The sequence below is a fragment of the Bactrocera neohumeralis genome, chromosome 2 (genome assembly GCF_024586455.1).
Source record: "Bactrocera neohumeralis isolate Rockhampton chromosome 2, APGP_CSIRO_Bneo_wtdbg2-racon-allhic-juicebox.fasta_v2, whole genome shotgun sequence".
In the NCBI taxonomy this organism is placed as follows: Eukaryota; Metazoa; Arthropoda; class Insecta; order Diptera; family Tephritidae; genus Bactrocera; species Bactrocera neohumeralis.
The window spans coordinates 74,331,747-74,353,147 of NC_065919.1; the positions used below are offsets into that span (position 1 = coordinate 74,331,747).

The 21,401-nt window shown below is 35.2% G+C and overlaps 1 protein-coding gene across 1 annotated transcript in view; it reads left to right on the plus strand.

The window, feature by feature from the left end:
• LOC126767619 (T-cell leukemia homeobox protein 3) overlaps nucleotides 1-17,088 on the plus strand; it is a 39,248-nt gene extending 22,160 nt beyond the window's left edge. The window contains exon 4 of the mRNA XM_050485075.1: nucleotides 14,746-17,088. Within this exon, the coding sequence (XP_050341032.1) occupies nucleotides 14,746-14,944 (199 nt within the window). The 3' untranslated portion in view covers nucleotides 14,945-17,088. The remainder of the gene's footprint in view (nucleotides 1-14,745) is intronic.
• The last annotated feature ends 4,313 nt before the right edge of the window (nucleotides 17,089-21,401 follow it).

The window sequence follows — 21,401 nt, forward strand, 5'->3', positions numbered from 1 at the left end:
ATTTACAGATGTACATATATACAATGTATTTACAAATGTATGTGTCTGTATGTTTTCTATTACTTAAGCTCTAGCATTCGCATTTATTTGTAGCTCTTTATTTACTGGTAAAACACACATATTTTATTTGGTGACTGAATTAAGTGTGCTCAACATGCAAACGTCGGCGAAACTGCGAATTGGCACGAGTAAATCACAACAAATCGAGATATTGAAATGATAGCTGAAAATAAATTGCCTGCGCTTTCAATTAATCGCCATACAAATTTCTCGATTCACTGAGTAGTGCCAACACACACACACACATGCCTGCAACGCTGTGACACAAATAAGCATACATACAGACATACTAATTGCCAGCTTTGTATGCAAAAGCTTGCGTGTGGAATGCATATTACAAAGTTTTCGAATACTGATTTATTTGTATGTGTGCTTTTTGTAAACAAATTAACTTTTCAATTAAAGAAATAAATAACCGCAAATACTTGCATGGGTTTCACATCAGCGACAGTTATTTAAATTGTTTGTATGTGTGTATGCAAATAAATATAAAACTCGCTTGATTGACATAATTAGTTAATAATTATGGACAAATATTAATTGTAAATAAATTTTAGGTGATTAAAATTGATGAAATTTGTATTTTTCAATAGAAAATTTTCAATACTAATTAAAATTGACACAAGTTTGTAATTATTTACGAAATAAAACACAATATTTTAAATAAAATGTGAAATGACAGCAATTATTCAAATATTGCACTTAAATATCTATTACTTTTACTATAAATACGAACTCTATTAAAAAATAACGGTATTTCGGTTGTTTTGGTATTAGCACTCTGTCTTTTAAGCCTTTATGAGCTGATATAAAAGATAAATAGCAAAATGGATTTTTCAATTCAGCTAATGCGGTGAATCGAATAAGCAAGTTGTATAAGCCATATAGACTGGCATAACTCAGATAGCAAGATAGAATAGCACACGATTGCACTTAAACGTCTATTACTTTTTAAACTTGATTTTTGGGATAGCCTTAGCTCTTTCAGCGTTGTGCTTTTAATGTCATCTACAAGCATCGAACTTTTAAGGTTCTCTTTATTTCTGGAATTAGGAAAATGTCAGCGAATATGGAGGCTGGGGCAACGTTACAGTATTACTTTTAGCCAAGAAATCAAGAACAAGCATCGAAAATCGCCCACCTACAATAACATAACAAGAATTTCACCGATGGGATTCTCCAAATTCACGAATCTTTTAATTTAAAATTTTTAGAACATACCTAATATGTGTGGTATGCATGGAGTTTTTAATAATGAAAAAAACCTGAGCCGACAGTCATTGTATTTAGAGAGAAGCTTACTTGTTCTAGCTGAGCGAGCGTATCAAAAAGTGATGATTTGGCCAGAAAGGTGAAGGAGGAAGAAGCAGCCGGAAGCATTACTCGATGCAGATTGTTGACAAACACAAGAAGAGCTCACAGAATCTTTAGAAGTCGCTCCCCGCGACCGATTGCCGAAAAATGTACGGAATTTTTGACTAGACCCGAAGCGATAATTTTCCACCATCACGGCGCACGGCTTTAGGTTGCAAAACCAGTTAAAAACAATTTAGAGAATAGCGGCTGGGAAGTTTTGCTTCACACGTCTTATTTCCCAGACCTTGTCCTTTCGGACTACGATTTGTTCTGGGCGATGTAGAACGCCCTCATTCAATTGCGGTTGACATCAGAACAGAGTATCAAAAATTGGGTTTATTCATGTTAGAAAAATAGGAAAATGTTTTAGCTTCAGAACTACTTTGAATAATACTATGGTAGATATTTTCTTATATAAACGTTCAAGTTTTTAAATATAAATTCGTACAAATATCTATAGGACCCATTATATACTTTATAGGGTTTCCGTTGTTTCCTACTGGGTGTTATTAACTTCGTGGCAAACCTAATTAAAGATTTTAGAGACTTGAATAACAGTTTTGAATTTGAAGCTATCCCCAATTCTACTTTAAAGGAACCCTCATATTGTTTCATTGAATTAACTCTAAGTTTTTAATAATTAACATCACTATAAGATTAGAAGGTTTGCAATAAATTATGATTTATTATAAAAAGGAAGATCTCTTTAAAAAATTTAAAAAATCGTAAACACAGTGTGACTGAAATTTTGAAAAGAGAGTGCTTCAAATGGCAGGACTCCAAGTGATATGTCAATATCGACACCTAAAATGCAAAAAACGTAACAACAATTTCGGAAATTTACAGGGGAATGAATGAAACACGGTATAAAATGGAACATGAGTGAAACAAAATTAAAATATTGGTTAAAACTGAGTTAAGTCTGATTGCAGAATCTTAAAATGTTGTACATATCTACAAATAGGTATGTAATTTGAAATACTTAATCATTATCAATAAAACACTCAATTTCGAAATTTTTGATAATACGTTGTTTTGCATTTTAGGTGAGTATATGATTTAGACAAGTTGTTTGTTGTAATTGTGGTCTTACTCTCCATTGCTTAAGGAATTGAAGACAGCTTTTATATACTACATATCTATAATTCTCCGCATATTATGGTAAGATAATAAATTCAAGCAGCCATATAAGTATATGTACACATAAATAAACATGTATAGTCATTGTTGTAAGTTAGTTCATGTTATATAAAAAGATATTTAAATAGAATAATATAGTTATAGCCCTATTTATAGCATAAACGAGTTCTGTCAATAGATTTATATGGCTTTACCCAGTCAATACGCTAATGAGATTAATATTGCTTTTTAATTGTCGATATTTACGGTTGTAAATAGATAATACAAATGTTAAATGTTTATAAAATACTAATATGCCCCAGTTCACTTAGTGAGATTAACATTTATAGCATAAGCGACAACCAAATTTAATTGCTTTTCACATTTGTATGTATGTATACGCAAGTACATATAATTTAACCATCAGTATATACATATATATGTAGGTATTACTCATATATCTAAAAAGCAGACATACATACATATGTATGTTGTTGTGCACGCATATTCTTTTGATTTAAATATTAATGTAATGGCAAGGCATTAACTATAAAGGAATAAACGCAATATAAATGCATCGAATTACAAATACAACAAAACAAAAATAAGTATGTAATACAAGTACTATCGATCACCGATATACAGGGTTGCGTGTTGCACAAATTTACTTTAACTGAGCAACCTGAATTAACATAAATAATTAAACTAATTCCAATTAACGAACTTGGAGCACAAGACAGAGAAGTGAAAGAAGTGATAAAACACAAAAAGCAATTGTGAAAAAATCTCTCTCCAAGGCAATCGATTTGTTGCTTGTAAACAAGTTGACATGTTAACTGTCAATTCGACAAATGTCAAATCAAGTTAATCAAATACTCCGACCAAGCCTCGAACACTGTAGAATGGGGAGCGCTGAAACGTGATCAATGACAAACTTCTACTAAAATTAAATAAAAACACGAAGCACACGAGCAGAAGCAGAAAATACAGAAGAAGCATACGGAGTTCGCAAATCACCTAAATTAATCATGAAACAAAGAAGAACCCCTAAAGAAAATACCGTGAAAGCCTTAAGTGTGGGTGCGGGACATATCCGTATATTTCCTCCTTATGCAGCGCAAGCCATGTGGCGTCCTTCATAGCCGACGAATCACTGTCAAAAGTGATGCAAAAAAAAAAGTGGAAAATAAATGTGGTTTCGTGAGGCTAAAAGAACTGTTGCCATTTACAAAATGAAGTCAAAGATATTAACGGAGAATGAGATGTATATATGTATGTATATTTCGGCAGGAGGCTAAATTAAAGGCAATAAAATTGAGTTGCAGATGGCGGCGGCGTGACTTAGGTCTATGGTATATAACAGTATGGGTGGAAGTCGTAGACGTTCGTCAGCACTCCAGTTATTTGTTTTGTCGCAAAAATTGAATCATGTAACCGTACATAGAACAAATAGATACATGGTTTTTTCGTGTAACAACAGCAATTAAAATGACATGAAACGAACACATCACTTCGGTAAACACTTCTAACAAAATACTGTCCTAATTTTAAAGCATACAAGATGCGTTCCAAAGTAAACAGGACTTTTTGAATCTAGCACCCCCTGGTGGCGCCATCTATATGTCGACTGGTGCGTTAGAATCTGCTATCTTTATCAATTGTCCAGTGAGAATTTCATGACATTTCATTGATTGGAAGTGAAGTTATTGAGTTTTAAGTGTCAATATGTTTGAATTATCGGTTCGAAAATGAGCTTCGAACAAAGAGCCAACATTAATTTTTGTTTCAAAATTGGTAAAACTTTTACCGAAGTGTGAAGTTGATGAAACAAGTCTACGGCGATGATTGCCTATCCCGTGGCAGAGTGCAGAGTGGTTTCAACGTTTTCAAAGTGGTCGTGAGGACATAAATGACGATCAACATTTGGGCCAATCAAAATCCGTGATCACCGGAAATTCCATCGAAACTGTGCGTAAATTCGTCAAAAATCAGCCGAAATCATTATTGAAATTCATAGAAATGGAATTAAACATCTCGAAACCATCGATTTATCGCATTTTGACCGAAAATTTGGGGTTACGAAAGGTGTGTGCACGGTTTGTTCCGCACAAATTAACTGACAACCAAAAATTGCTCAGAATACAACATTCGAAGGACATAATTAAAGAGGTAAAAATAGACAAAAACTTCCTTTACAATATTGTGACTGATGACGAAACGTTATGTTTCCAATATGATCCCGAAACGAAACGCCAGAGTGCTGAATGGAAGGCACAGGATAGCAGGACGGGAATAATGAGGGACTTATAGAGTTTGGTTTTTGTTCGTCGAGAGAGGACTTTACTTCTCAATTGCCTACTCAGTCCGAAGTAGCACCTGTTGGCAAGAGCTATCCCGCGTTGGATTTAAAGGCTGACATTGTTGGTGGTGTTTATACTGGTTCCTAAATAGACGAAAATATCTACAACTTCAAAGTTATGACTGTCAACAGTGACATCCCCTGCGGGTAGGGGGGACCCCCTTGGGTAGGGGGGGAAACCGAATATGCCCGCGGCAGGCATACCTGTCTTAAGAGGCGACTTAAAGTCACATGCACTGTGTATGACATTTATCTGGTCTTGTCTCGAATGTCAACATGGTCATTAGTCAGAAAAGTGCTATAATATATATATATATATATAAATATACAATTATATAACAAACATTTGTGGTTCAAGCGACAAATGTTACCAGTCATGAGTTGGGATTCATGAACACTCAAACTGGAAGCAGCAAATAGTTACAAAAGTCAGACCAAAGTCTTTAACCTAGTACCACGGGGAGCAGTAGCCCCTGGAATTCGCTCCAGTCTGCTCATTGGGTTTGGCCCTTTGGGGAGATTCGTGGTGATTGTGGTTTGTACCTGAATGCAGGAAAAGCATTTGTCCAATGTGGAGTCGCACTGCGGCCGGGTGTCGGACCCAGAGTACGGCAGAGGTTTTAGATGGGCCTCGAACCCGACCAAGGTGGAAAGGGAGTCCCACCCTACCAATTGGAACCAAAGTGTAAGTGTGTGTGCCAGCACTCATGCTTTGGTTCTCCGGAGTATGATGCGGGTGCACGCACTCGTGCTTTGGGGCGCTGATCGACGCTTTGTATTGATCTATGTGTTTCTAGCAATAGAAAGCACCGTGGAATTGAGTCTTCGAAGACAGGTATTCACGTAAAAACACATTGGCTTCTGTCAACAGTGACAGTGACGTGAGAGCCAAGTCGCGAGTGCGACGACTGTTTATTTGGTGACAGGAGATATTTCGTCTTGCTCTCGTTCACTGCAGGCTCTATGCCACTGATATTATTTGTATTTGCGATAAAGTAGACTTCTCAGAACACTTCTGCAGAATTTTACAGGATTCTGTTGTTATGATTCCATTTGGAACAAAAAATTGTAAGCATATTCGCTGTTAATATTTTTTCATGGACAATTTTTTTGCGTTGTGAACAAATAGTTGCATTTGGAAATCAAACTTCACACAAACATATAAAATGTTATTCCAATTTATAAAAAATAATTTATAAAATTTATCGATTTTTTTTACATATGTAAAAGTTGTACTTTTTTTATAGCATATATTTCAAACATTTTAAAATAATTTAAAAGTCTGACTAGTAAAAAAAATATAGCTTACCTATGTATGTGCAAACAATATTAATAATATTATATTAATGAAACAAAAATGAACTTCAAGAGAAACACGATTATAATTTCTTCACAGCACAACTTATTTAATTAACTCTCCAACACCCAAGCAAAAATGAAATCTTTATAATTCCGACCACTTGCTGTGACCTGCCATATATCACTTGCAAACTTGCTGCCAAAAAACATATTTCAACACCTTCATATGAAAATAATGTGAGAAAGTGGTAGCAAGTCCTTGTGGCAGAAATTAGCCTGCACATTTGTCTTAAGGCGAAGGCGAAAATTAATTGTGCACATGTGTTAGCATGTTGACACATAAGAATGGATGTGTGAGCATAAGCGCATTTATCTCTTGAAACTTAGTTAAATCCCGACTTCACACCAATGGCAACACAATTAAAAATTTACGCAACTTATTGCCGCAAACACTGTCACTTGACAAATGACTACCAAATGGCCCTGGAACGGTAACTTGCGTTGAAATGTGTGAGCGTGTGTGGGTGGGTGTGGGTGAGTGGGAGCACATGCGCCAAAAATTTATGAAAATTGGCAAATTAGTTTGAGCCACTGCAAGGCAACCGCAAAATGAAGTTTTCCGCTCCATCACAAAACCACACACACATACACTCAAACACCTCCACATTTTCACGAATTGAAATCAATTTTGTTAAAACAAAAGTTTTGACTGGAATTAATTTCATGAAATGTTTGCAAGTGCGTTTGTGAAAGAAACGGTGAAATGCAAAATCTTAATTAGAAAAATTTTGTTGTTCTTAAAGTAACTTCATATAATATAGAAGTAAAATGTTTGTATTTGCGGTCTTAAGCAATTTGGCTATTAACATTAATTTCTCATGCTTTTGACAAGGTGTGGCGAAAGTTTTACCATCAAAAAAAAATAACAAAAAGAGTACGAAAACCAAATATTTCCTTAGGGCGACCAGGAGTTAGTAGCAACTCAAATTGTGTGCGGAGACTGCCCTCATGCCCACGGGATTTCACGACTTAAAGTGTCCCAGTCGGAAGCACTTTCACGCCTACCAACCAGCAAAGGTTGCCCGAAACTGCCGCTACTAAGAAAGCTACCGCAAGAAAGGCCACCGTAAAAGCTTAAAGAAGAGTTATTGCTTTATGACTATGAGCAACAACAACAATAAAGACGTTCAGCATCAAAAAGGATACACGAAACTTAAAGCTCTAGTGGGTTTTCCGGCGGGGGTAAAACGTGGCAAGGTGATTATATTGCCTGGTCATTGTCGTTTCTGGCTAAATTGTTATTGCTTGCAAGATAATTACCGTTGCCCAAATGGCGGCAGTTAATAAACAGCCACATACACACCGATATGGCTAGACATATTCACACAAATCAGCACAGCTGGAGGCATCCATTTTGTTGTTAAACACGCCACTGTGCGTGGGGAAATTAATGGGGGAGTGGAGATTTCCCCATTTTAGGTATTTAATTCGTTGATGTTTTTGGCGTAAATTGCAAAAGCTGTGAAATGATTTTAATTACCACCCAGAAAAGGCGGGTTTGCTGTTTTAAGTGGCAGATTTTAATGAAAAGGAAAGGGGAAATGGGTGTCGTTTAGAAAATTTTATTATTACATCACAGATAAATACCATTTCTAACGTGTTAGGACTTAACAAGTACTGAGGAAAAAACTTCCGTGTCATCAGAAAGGCAGGCTATAATCGCGGGTAGAGGACTTGGGTGTAAATGCAATCAAATTACAGAATGCCCGATGTACTCGGACATTACGGATTTTGGTAGTAAGGGGATTAGCTGGACTGATGGACGTTTAGACGTTAGAAGTGTAAATCCAGTAGTCGGAACGCTGAAATGTTAGCGTCGTTTGCTCGTGAATCGTTTAGGCGGAGAAGGAGTTTAACTGGGAATTAGGGTTAGCTTCTTGTATGGATTGTGTTTGCGTGTAATATGCGAATGGGGTTCAACCCCTGGTCATCAGTCCAGAGCAGTATGGAAGTTCAACTTATAGTAGTTTCGGCTACGAGGTCTGATACCACAAGAAGCAAGAGCACTTGAAGTTCGCTCCCACCTCCTCATCCGGACTGGCCCCTCGGGGAGTATCTTGGTGGTTGTGGTTAAAGCGGAAATGCGTGAAGAACTGGCTCTTTGTCAGTTGGATGTGGAGTTGCATTGCAACCGGGTGCCGGACCCAAAGTTAGAGGTTTTATATGGGCCTCAAACCCTACCAAGGTGGTTAGTATGTCCATTCCACACATACACATTATGGATGCGCTGATCAACACATTGGTTTCATCCGCTTAGCTTTTGAGCACCGGGGAGTAGGGCTGTCCTCAGCAGGTACACATGTTAAACACACCAGACGTTTTCTTCTGAGTGTTAACATTTCCTTGTACCCTGTTCAGGGTAAAAAAGATTTATAAATACCTTTTATAAAAAATAAAAGTGATAATTTTGATCGCTTAAATAAAATTTTACTCAATTAACTCGAATAACTATTTATCTGATAATGGATATCCAAAGAAAATCTATAAAGAGCATGTATTACTTGCGTTCCGTCACAGCACTTATTCCAAACTCTTCTTTTTTTAGTGGTTTTATCCCTCAATGATGGACGATGAAATATATAAAAATGGTGTCTCAATATTTAATATTTGTAAACTGTGAAATACAAGGTGCATTCCAAAGTAAACAGGATTTTATTTTTGAATCTAGCGCCCCCTTATGTCATCATGTTTGTGTTATCGGTGCGAAAATGAGCTTCGAACAAAGAGCCAACATTAAATTTCGTTTTAAAATTGGTAAAACTTGGAGTGCACGAGTGGTTTCAACGTTTTCAAAGTGGTCGTGAGGACATACATAAATGACGATCAACATGTGGGCCAATCAAAATCCGTGATCACCGGAGATTCCATCGAAACTGTGCGTGAATTCATCAAAAATCAGCCGAAATCATTATTGAAATTCATGGAAATGGAATTAAACATCTCGAAACCATCGATTTATCGCATTTTGACCGAAAATTTGGGCTTACGAAAGGTGTGTGCACGGTTTGTTCTGCATAAATTAACTGACGACCAAAAATTGCTCAGAATGCAATATTCGAAGGACGATTATTTGACCAAAAATCACATTTTAACCATTAACCACTCCCCGTATTCATCTGATATGGTACCCTCCGACTTCTTCCTTTTCGGAAAAATGCATTTGCCCATGAAAGGAAAGCGTTATGCAGACGTAGAGGCCATTCAAAAGGCATACTAGCGGCAATACCGGTTCGACATGCTTTTGGGCCGTGCAAAAAGATGTATCAAAGCAGAAGGAGACTATTTTGAATAAAATAAATTGATTTTGCCGAAAAAAACCATTTGTTCTGTTTTTTTTTACGTCCTGTTTACTTTGGAACGCACCTCATAATATTTAATCGAACTGTTTCACATTCAACAAATTTTCGATTTTTGGTAAAATAAGAGCATGTTAGTTATATTACAAGTGTTCCATAAAAGAGATACTTCGTATTTTCGTAGCCAAAAATTATAAAAAATCTAGTTTATTTACCTTTCAAAAGGGTATTGGTGAAAAACCGGCGTGAAGAGAAAATCAATTCATTCCGATCCGATTTGAAAATGTAAAAAAGGTATTAACTCAACACAATTCTCAGTATATGGCTGAAAATATTTCATTTCTAACGAGCATATACACATACATATTTGTACATTTACAATTCACTCCAATGCAAATGGAGATAAATTACTCTGGAGGGAGGTAAATCAAATCGGCATAAATTAAACGTGTTATACACAAAAATTCATATAAATATGCAGATATCAGCATTTTAAGACAAAAATAAATTTATTCCGGGCAGGAATAGGACGTATAGTATAAAATACAACCACTAACTTACATAAATACATATGTCTGTGTGGCAAAACAAATGCGGGTGCGCTAAAAATGTAATCAATTTCTACTGTTTTGTTTTATTATTTCACTGTGGTGTAGCATGGAAAAGTTTTGGAGTGCAACCGCCACCTCTGCCGCACCACCAACGCATCAACAAACCAGCATCAGCCAACTCCGACAGCATTGCTGTCGGCAACAAGCGCACACAGTGCCACTGAAAATATTATAACGCCACAAACAGTTCCTCCTCCCGTGCGCCATGCCCCATTGTGTTTGTGCCACCAACGCCAACAGCACAACAACCAAACGAGCAATTGCAACTTATCCGCAGTAATAATTCACGCCGCAATATGCGATATGGAACTGAGAAGGATTTGACTTCATTGAGTGCAAATGTTGCAAATTGAATTGTTGGTTTTTGCGAATATCTCGCTGCACATACATATGTACGAGTATCTATATACTATGCATATGAATATATTAGTTGTATGTGTGTGTGTGTTTAGCACACTTTGCTTTACTAAAGAGACAGACGGAGTGTATGGTAGATTTTGAGCTATTGGAATTTGGATGAAAATATGGTATATATGTATGTATATACATAAGTGGCATGTGTTTATTTTGTATGTGTTGCTGAATATAATATAACGGCGTTGCGAGTTTTTTTTAATAAAAAATTTTAAATTAAAAATTGGAAATTTATTTTTTAATTCGAGTTTCGGAATAAAATGTATGGAGCAGGGTGAGGTGGAAACATCCAGAGACTTTCTCCGCCACTTTCGGAGAACCAAGAGACATAACCGAAACTGAAAATGTGCGACTCAACAAATTTGTAATTTATTAAAATTTTAATAAAAACAAAAAAAAACTTTGATTTCGTTTGCACCAAAGCTATAAGCCTTTCATAAATATGCTAAAGTGGTCCGATATCGGTTTCCAACAAATGTGCAGCTTCTTGGGCAGGTGTGTGTTTCAGATCGATGCTTAAATGGAGAAACTTATACAAAATATACATTTTATACGCGTTTTTCTCAAAACTACTTTTTCAAAGTCTGTGGCCACTGCCATTTCAAAACTGCTTGACCGATTCATTTCAAACATTGTATACATTTTTGACGTATAAAATAATGTACTTCCCCCCATCGTTTAGCAAATTTTTTTTTTACATTAAGGGTGTTTTCCATCCAAAAATGTCGGATTTTTTCAGTGGAAGATAGCAGTTTTCACTTTTAGTTTGATTATAATTTGACTAATTTTTCTTGGTTTTTTGTCTTCGAATAATTTCCCTAGATTGTCAAAAGGTCTCTTTGGTCAATAATATTTAAAAGATCAGAATAAAATTACTCAATTTATATTTAAGAAATAAATTCGCAAAAAACGTATTTTTTTACCTTAAAAACCTACCTACCCTTAGTTTGAAATTTTTATTTTTAGTTAATAATCCGATTTTTGATATTAAAAATTGTATTTTAATGTTTCAATGCGGTATTTGAGAATAAAAATTTTAAAATGATTATCAATTATTTTATTTTTGGGATTACATAAAAAAATTCATTTAAATATTGATTCAATCATCTTTTAATGCATTATTTCCAACCCAATACACATATTTTTTTTTTCACAAAAAAGGTATGATTTTAATTCTGTTTTTATTTTACATATTAAATTTCAAACGTGGGAAAAGCCGAACAATGGGGTTTTAAAGAAAATTATTAATAGTATTTTCGCTTCGATGACAACTTATACGAATTGAGGAAATAACTGGTATAAACCTAAAATTTGGCATAATTATATGGAGATATGTGGCATGACATGCAGTTATACCATTTTAATAGGTTATACTCTCTTGTATCGCATCTCAAAATGATGTCTTTACTCTCTTCGATTTTGATTTTCGATTTCGATTTTCAAATGAAATTGTCTTCGCCGCTAATACTGAATTAATTTATAAATGGAAAGTTAGCAGCATTTATGAGAGTTACACTTTGCTCGTAGAATCTTGTGAGATATTTTTGTCATTGTATCTCAAATATATGAGCTTTCGAACAGAAGCTACACTTAATAATACTTCTGATATCATGTCCTCTTTTGTTTCTAATGTCATTACTTTAATTTTTCTTACTTCCAGAAATGTTCCTCTTAAATTCACATGCCTACACACCATAATTGTACAAGCATACACACCTACATTCAAAATATCGATCCCACTGTCCTGTCCTGTCTCTCATAACCAAAACCGAATAGGTATGCATTTACGAGGGTATATCATTAACTTATGACTTATTCAATATGGCGCTTCATCCCCCAATGCAAATACATCTACTCACATGCACTTACATATTTGCGTGGGTAATTCACATCTGTGGCGCACATTAACTTAAATGCGCAAACTCCATTTTCCTTCGAGGAGGGGGGAGTATGCAGTACCGGAGCAATCAGTAAATGCCTTAGTTGTAGTTGTAGTTACGGTAATGAATTAAATGTGTGCTGTCACCGTCGGTTTCATCAACATTTCTTCTTACCTTAATTAATAACGAGCAAGAATGAGGATAAACTTAAAAGTTTACAAATGCACACGCAAAAACTCTCATAATGGCTTATGAATAGGTGTGTATTTTGCACATGTGAACAGTTATTACTTCTGAATATGCATATTGGTGTGTCCACCAACCCACAAGCACATACAAGCCACAGTTTATTGCATTTGTGCCATCAACGCAGGCAATCAGCAATCAGATCCTTAATTTTGGTTTGTGGGCGTGGAAGGATGCATACATATACACAAATGTGAGTGTGTGTGTTTGTTGGTAAGCATGTGCATACACTAATGTGTTTTGAAATTATTTCTCGTTTAAATATTCATTAACAAACTGTCATTGATTCAATGACTACAACAACACGAGGTCGCATAACGGTATTTGTTAAATGGGCAAATGCATACTGATTTACCGTAATTACTTTAGTCAGCGGCCATACAAGTTGCTATAAGCGTTCATGGGTTCTTAGGAATATAGATATGTATATGATTGCAGGTATATGAATATGAATATTTTATCTGCTTTAAATGGACGGTGATTAAATTTTGACTATTTTAGATACGAATATTAACGTATGTTATGTAATCGTCGTATGAGTATTTAGGTGCGCATAAAATTTGAAGCGAAATGTACTAGAACTCAGTCAATACTCTTACAAGCCATTTACACCGTAGTCACACTACTTATTTCATTAACTCATTACTGGATGACTTCGATCCAAATTGGGCAATTGGCCATAAAACTGGAATCTCGAAGTGCAAAATAATCAAATTATTAAAAAAATTGTACAAAGTTGAAGGTTTTCTTTAATATAGTTATAATTTAACTTGCTACCATTTTGAAGTTCATGAAAACCCTCGTTACCGGTATAGTCTAATTTTCTCTTCTCTTCAAGTGAATTTATCACCAAAGTCAATATCAAGGTGTAAGACCTGACGTTGTCCTGATGGAACACAATTTCTCTCCTATTGGCTAAAGATGGCCGCTGTTGGTCTTCCTTCAGACGGTCCAACTGTTGGCTGTACAGATCCGAACTATTTAAGAGTTTGGGCATTGGAGGGCAACTTTTTTTGCAAATACTTCTCTGTGGTGAGTTCTCATAGTAGATGATTCCCGACCAAACAGATAACTAAAACTGCCTAACCGTCAATTCTGACTTGGCCACTGTTTGCGCCGGCTCTCCGCGGCCAGTCACAACCTTTTCGCTTGACGTTGTCGTAAGTGACCCATTTTTCATCTTCACTATGCGTTTCAGAAATATATCGATTTTATTGCGATTCACAGATGGAAATCCAACTAACTTTCCGATGAGGTTAAATTGCCGCATTCGGGACGAAGTGCAATCTAGAGAAATTTAAAAATTGTCATTGCATCTAGAAAAAACCACGGTTTGAAATGATGCCGGTGAGAACCGTCAATGGCGACCGTTATCAAAAAGATGGCACCACTTCCCACACATCGCAATCAATCAATTTGTTGAGAGAATACTTCGGTGAGCAGATAACTTCACGCTTTGGGCCGGTCGATTAGCCACCAAGATCGTGTGATATGACACCGTTAGACTTTTTTCTGTAGGAATATTGTCTATATGGACAATGTCGCTTCGAATCAGGCCTTGGAAAATTGCACTCAACGGATTGATTATTTGAAAGATATAATATTCAAAAAAAATGCCAAAGAATGTTCTTTTGAATGATAATAACCATTTTCCATTATTTGAAGTTTCTATGTTTTTTTTTTTTAACTAGGAAACCTCGAAATAGGATCACCCGTTATTTACAAAAGTTAAATAAAATTAAACTTAAAAAATGCCTTCTCTTAAATAATGTGGGTTTAAGAATTTTTATTGACATATAAAATTATAGATTTTTTTCTAAAATTGGTCGCCCCCTGAAAGCCAATATTAAATGACCGAGTATATTTCGAACATCAAAAAGTTCTTTCATTTTTCATTAACACCTCAAAATTAAAATAATTTGAAGTGTTTGAATAACATTTCTGACATTCTTTCTAAAAATAATCTACAAACACATAAATAACTATGGACAAATTTTAATTTTCCCCCACTTTCATTAATTTTATTTTTTTTGGTTTCTTTGCAGACGTCAAACGGCTGAGGAGCGCGAAGCTGAACGTCAAGCGGCAAATCGTCTGATGTTATCCCTGCAGGCAGAAGCAATTAGCAAAGGATTTGCGCCACCACCAGCCGCGCAACTGTCCACACAAGCGGTTAACGGTGCTCCATTGGCGGCACTGCACGGACTCCAGCCCTGGGCTGAGACACACGCGGCTGGTTGCTAATCCTCCCCACACTAAGGACAAGCCGGAACCAGAACCGTATTGGTGCACCAAATATCTAAGTGCAGTAAAGTTCATTTGTGATATGCTTTGTATATATAGGAAAATCTACTACACTTACACATACATACATACTAAATATTATATATAATAAATACAAGCAAACGGAATTAATCTCAACAAAAATTAAGTATTAGCTATACCGTTTAATTTATAAGCGTCAAGAGGAAAAAAACTTAATTACTCTGCAAACTAAAATAAAACTAAGCCGAACTTAAGTTGTCACAGAGGAATTCTAAAATAAAAAAGAAAAACAAAATTGAAAGTGTAATAACATTTTTGCATTGTAGATGTAGCTGAAACCTTTTTTATTTATTGTCAGGTAAAGTTATAGTGCTTTTGAAAAAAGTATTTAAATTATTTATAACGAAATAATGAAGTCTTTGTATATTTAATTTCCTTTGTGACAATTTGCTTTTAAACTAAAAAAGGCTTCAATTAAAGTTCAATTTTAAAATTAATAAATAGTATTAATATGTAGTAAAAAATCAATTAAAATAAGCTAAGTAATTGTAATGTATATATAGTAGTAAGCTATTGACATTCGTTTTTAGAAATTTTTTAATAAGTTAGATAAGCAATTATGGCATATGACTGGTTATTGCGCAAATATCACAACAAAATAGGACGATAAGTAGCACTTTCATACAAATTTTTTACTTGAGCCTTCAAAGCGCATTTTTAAAGAACAAAGATTGAGTTGGGAACTATTTTCAATGCTAATTACACTGATTTTATATGATCTTTAATCAAATCGAGAAAATATTAATCATATTATTAATAGCATATTTCTCCAAACAAAAACATTACGGAACTATAAAAATGTACTCGGACTAACAAAAAAAAACATTTTCAAGTATTTTTATACAAATCTTTAATATCGCCTTCAAAATAGGGGCCTAAGGATGGCACTCGTTGAAGACAATCAATTTTGTTTTTTTTCGGTGTCGACTCATTTTTAGAGCGACATTCTATGGATTGTTTCGACACCTAATTAGAAGTTATGAATACAGTAATCCGTCTCTAGACCTTCAAAAATCAAAGATTTGCTGTTTGAGAGTCATCGATTGACAATTAGAGACCTCGCTGATAGTATTGGAATAACATTTGGCTCAGCTCAAAGCATTTTGAAGAACGTTTTGTGTCTCAAACGCATCAAGTCTCTATTGTGGTGTCTTTATCACAATAATGTGTCATGTCATACTGCAGTGGTCTTCGCGACTATTTTGGAAAAAATTCGACTCATAGATACATATCGTTCCTCAAACACTGTGAACGCTTGGCTTGGCTTCATGCGACTTCTGGCAATTCAGCAAACTCAAAAGTTTTGACACAATTAAGGTGATAAAAACCGAATCGAAAAAAGGTCTTGAAGGCTACAGCGGAAGAATACTATTCCGACTGTTTAGAGGACTGGTAAAAGCGTTTGCAAAAGTGCGGTTTATCGGACCAGGATTACTTTGAAGGGGATGAAATGAACTTGGAAGAAAAAATTAAGAATTGAACTACATTTTATAGACAAATTCACCTTAGTTTGTGCTTACAGTAGTATAGGTACAACCGATATTCGCTCAGTTTAACTGAGACCCAATCATTCAGGATTAGCTCCTAAGAGCTACTAGCAAAATATTGAAATACTATATATTTGCAATCCTATAAATTGAAAATTAATTCCTGGAGCGGATGTACTCTAAACATATACCGTCGGCTTTAATACATTTTTTTCAATTCAAATAAACTTCCAGGCATTATATAACATTGTCGCTTTAACTGAAATATTTTAAAGCAAATGAGTGCAAATAGAACAATCGTAATAACTGTCGGTATGCCATAAACGCTTTAGTACATTTAGAAAAACATAGATTACTCCTTTTTTAACACTTGCGTTTGCTTAGACATAAAAAAAGACGAGAAGAACAACAGCACAAACACTAAATCGCTTGCGAGACTCTTTCCGACTTCAACAAAGCTTAGAATATTTTAATTAGTTTAGGTTAACTTTAAATAAAACCGCAAGAAATCGTGTATAAAAATCAGTAATAATAAAACACGAGGCATTATTTAAAATAATAAATGTACAAACTTATGTAAATATCTGATAAAAAGAAATAAATCGTGTTTTTCATTATAAATCATCAAATCATTGAGTTACAAAATGCTAAAATTTTAATAGAATTCGCGTGTGTACGAAGTGGAAGCAGATGATAGTCGGTGAGTATCAATACACTCAGCCGAAATCGATGGCCGAGCGAAAGCAAATATCAAATTATTGTAATGGTGCAAAGATTTGAAAATTAAAACTTGCTTCATACTTTCAAAACTTTCTAAAATAAGTATTTGGCAATATCCATGTGCATTAGGGTGAGCCAAAAAAAATACTAAAATTTAATTAATGGGTAAAAACGAACTTATACTCAAAGAAATGAATATATGTGTGTTTCTAGCAATTTTTTTGTGATAAAATCACTGATATCTTTTGAAGAAATTTAGTCAAGATGTGTTTTCTTTAATGTAATTTTGTTTTCACCAACTTTGTGCTCGTCTTTTTTGTAGAGGACTAGTTCTTTAGTTTTTAAGATATCGATTTGAAAATTTTCAAAAGATCTTTTCTTCTCAAGAAGATTTCCAACTATAGCGCACAGCTGACAAACTTACCGGTTGAACTCAAATCATTGTATGGAACACATTTTCATTTGACAAGATATCTTCGCTAATTTGACTCAGATTATCATAAAAAACGTTTGCTGCAATATGCAAACATATCGTTTAAGATCGGACTACTATAGCACATAGCTGCTGCTATAAGAACCAACCGATCAAAATGATATTAAAGATATTTTTATACCCTTATATACCGCTAAAAATATACCTGTGAAAGGTATTATAAGTAGCTTCGTTGCAAGAGAATCTAACGTTTTCTCTTCTCTTACATGTTATTTTTATGGGAAACTTTGAATGCTTACAAACACCTTTTAAAATAAGGCTAAAAATCATATCTTAAAGGGATATTTCCTTCTCCGTATATAGATTCATTTTAACTCATAAATTTGGTATTATTTTTGGGTTTTTTTTTATTCACCCTAATGTGTATATGTACATTCAGGGTTTATTTAACACAGTTCCTTGCAGTGCCACATTACAAATGTTATGTTGTTCAAATTAATGGCATTGAAAAGGTTTAACATTTTTTTAGAAGGCAGTTGACTTCAAACCCTCATCCGTGCTTAACGGTAAAAACGTGTTGGTGTATTTGCTTTGTTTATTGTTCTACCGTTTAAATGGTTGATATGGATATGCTCATTTCATACAAATGCACTCGTGACTCTTGACTACATACGCGTAGAAAGTAATTCCCCATAGACCCGGCAGCGGCGATAAAAAATCGAAAGGAAGGAAAAATTAAGCAGAGACAACGGATTTGACATAACGTCTGGAAAACATTTGAAATTGATGAACTTGTTACAAAAACGCTGCGCTGCGGCAAAACACGTGTCGAAGCGCGCTCTTCATTTAACATCCAGTAGTCGCAGGAGGAAGAGCTGAAACAGCAACTGGGCTTGGCGTGCTGGCCCAACCTGCTACGTAATCAAACTGTAAATTAGTATGTATATTTTTTTCCACCCCTAAAAGGCAATTATCCTTGCATGTCCTTGACTTGGAAAAAGGCGAAAAAAATGATGCGCTGTGCTTAATTGAAAGGGCGTTATTGTGCCAGCCCTCCGAGTGCTGCTGCGACTGTGGTATTAAATACATGTGTGTTGTTGTTCGTGCGCGAGTATTTCGCGGCGGTTACACGCATATCCTGTTTCACATCATTTTGACAATCGTTTTTATATGTTTGCTTATTGTTTTTATTACTTTGGCACTTTACCCGAAATGTCGCTGCTTTCGCTCTTATTAATGTAATTGCCAAACGGATAACGGATTTTCACACACGAGTGACATTTACAATAGCAAGTGCACTGCATACCCATTACAACTGCGAGTATAAACTCATGAGACGTGTGTCGACGCTGGTGAGGAGTGTGGTGTTGCAAGCAAATAAGTTTCAGCCGGTTATTATTTGTAATAAATTTTAATCACTTAATATTTAATGAGATTTGCAGAGAGTGCACAATTGCGGTAAATTAATCTCCGTTCAAACCTGAAAATTTAAGAAAATTTACTAAAGCACAAAAATTTTTGCATTTATTTTTCGGCTTCGCATTTTTAACGGTAGACCGTTCAACGTGTTGATGCGCAACTTTGCAATTGCAATCGAATGCTGTGTAACGCCGGTGACATATCTGCTGTCAACAGCACAGAAAATATGTGTATTTCAAATACTTTGTTGTTGTTGTTAGGTTATGAAATTGCAAAGGTGTTGCTTACATGCCTATGTGTGTGTATATGTATATTCTCCACGGCATTTGAGATCGTGACGCAAATTTAATTTCAATAAAAGTCAACAAGCACTTTTATAGAGAGTGAGAGAAAGAGCGTGCAGTCCTCGTTAACAAACTAAAACCCCGTGCAGCAGAAGACAAGAGAATGCACTTTGTACAGAATTGAGAACAAAGTGTCGAATTTGGTTGTGAGAACAGGTTTTGATAGCCCTGCAGGAAAAATAGTAACACTTTATACTTTTTATACAACACGAAGTATTTTTGCTACAATTTTAGAAGCGCGTCTTTTAAGTAAATAATCATCACAAACAAAATTAATAATTTGCTTATTTTCTATATTTCCTTGAAATTGCAATTTGATTTAATAAGCATTTTGCGACTATGATGATACGATGGTTGAGGCTGTTTACTAAATTTCAGATTTATTTTGTAGTTTAATATTAGTTTTTGTCGAATATTTGGAAATAAATTACCATTGGAGCTCCGTTGGCTTTTTGTTGTTTACTACTGGACTGATAGGCCTCAGACGAGCTCAGCAAGCGTTGGTCAACTGGCTTGACTTGACAAAGGACCGTGCATTGCAGTCTAAGTGTGAGCCATGCTGAGGGATCAGCCATCTAACCTAACCTAACTTTTAGGCAATGGGTATGTAAAAGAAGAGTTTAAAAATAGGTTTCTAGAAAATAATATTCTATTGAATTTAATATACTAAGAGTAAAGCCAAAAATGATTTTCCAAACCTTTATAAACACTTAAAACCTTGTAATTTTAAATAATTCGTCATTAATACGAATAATTAGCGTATTCATTGGATTTTTATACCCTGATCAACGGCCCAGCTGAGCCGATTTAGCCGTGACCATTTGTGTGTCCACCTATACACGAACTAGTCCATCACTTTTTGAAATACTAATCTGAAAATTTTCACAGGAACAAGATATATGCACGAAATTTAACATAGATTAATGCCCAAGACAACGCTACAATATCAGAATAAATCCAGGCTATTATAGCTTCGTAGCGGATTAAGTTAAGATTTAAATAAAAAATATTCGGAAAAATGTTATCAAAAAAACATTTTCATAATAAAAATAACAGTATATTAAAAACAAAAAATATTAATAAATCGCTATTAAAATGTAAATACAAGTATATATATATAAACATATATTGGTGCATATAAACATTTTTAAATATTAACATAAAAATTCCTACAGGGCCCTTTTACAACGAACAGTGTTGCCTGGGAAATTGTCGATACATATTTATGTATGTATGTATTTGAATTTGTGCGAAACGCAGTAGCAACAACGGCAAGGAAGCATCAATTGTAATTGCATTTTAATGCAATTTACGCTTCGGACGTCAACTCTACCACCATCATCCTCACTCGTGCGAAAGCGTACGAAAAGCTCATAGCGATTTACGAATGTTTCCTGCGCCCTGCCAGCAGTGTCACTAGCCATAAACGGCATCAGTCAGCTTGTGGCAGGCTATGAGTGTATGAATATACACGCACACACACACACACACACACATTTGAAAATATGTCCGATGTCCTTAATTTTACTTTTGCTCTTTTGCCAGATTAAAAGATAAAAATTCATATTCCCCAATTCCCAGAGCATACGTTCGCCGCCCAATGCCATAGCGTGAAGCAGCCACTGCAGCAATCAACAACGAACAACAACAACAGCAGCCGTAGCTTAAGCTCTAATACACATGTATGTTTGTGTGGATGTTCGTACATCTCGTGAAATGATTGCTGTAAATGAAAAAGGAAAAATTAAACACGAATGACAGAGTTATTCGGACTTTGTTGCAATCATCCCGCCTCAGCCCTCACAAACAATCCCCGAGGATCAATTACCTTGTTAGCTAGAAATTCAATTTGAAAACATATTTCGTTTGCCGCCGCCACCGGCCAAAGCCAAAGTCGTTGCAACACCAGCACCACCCTCTTTCGTGGCTTACAAATGTACAATCATTTACCACTTGTGTTTTGTATTCATTTA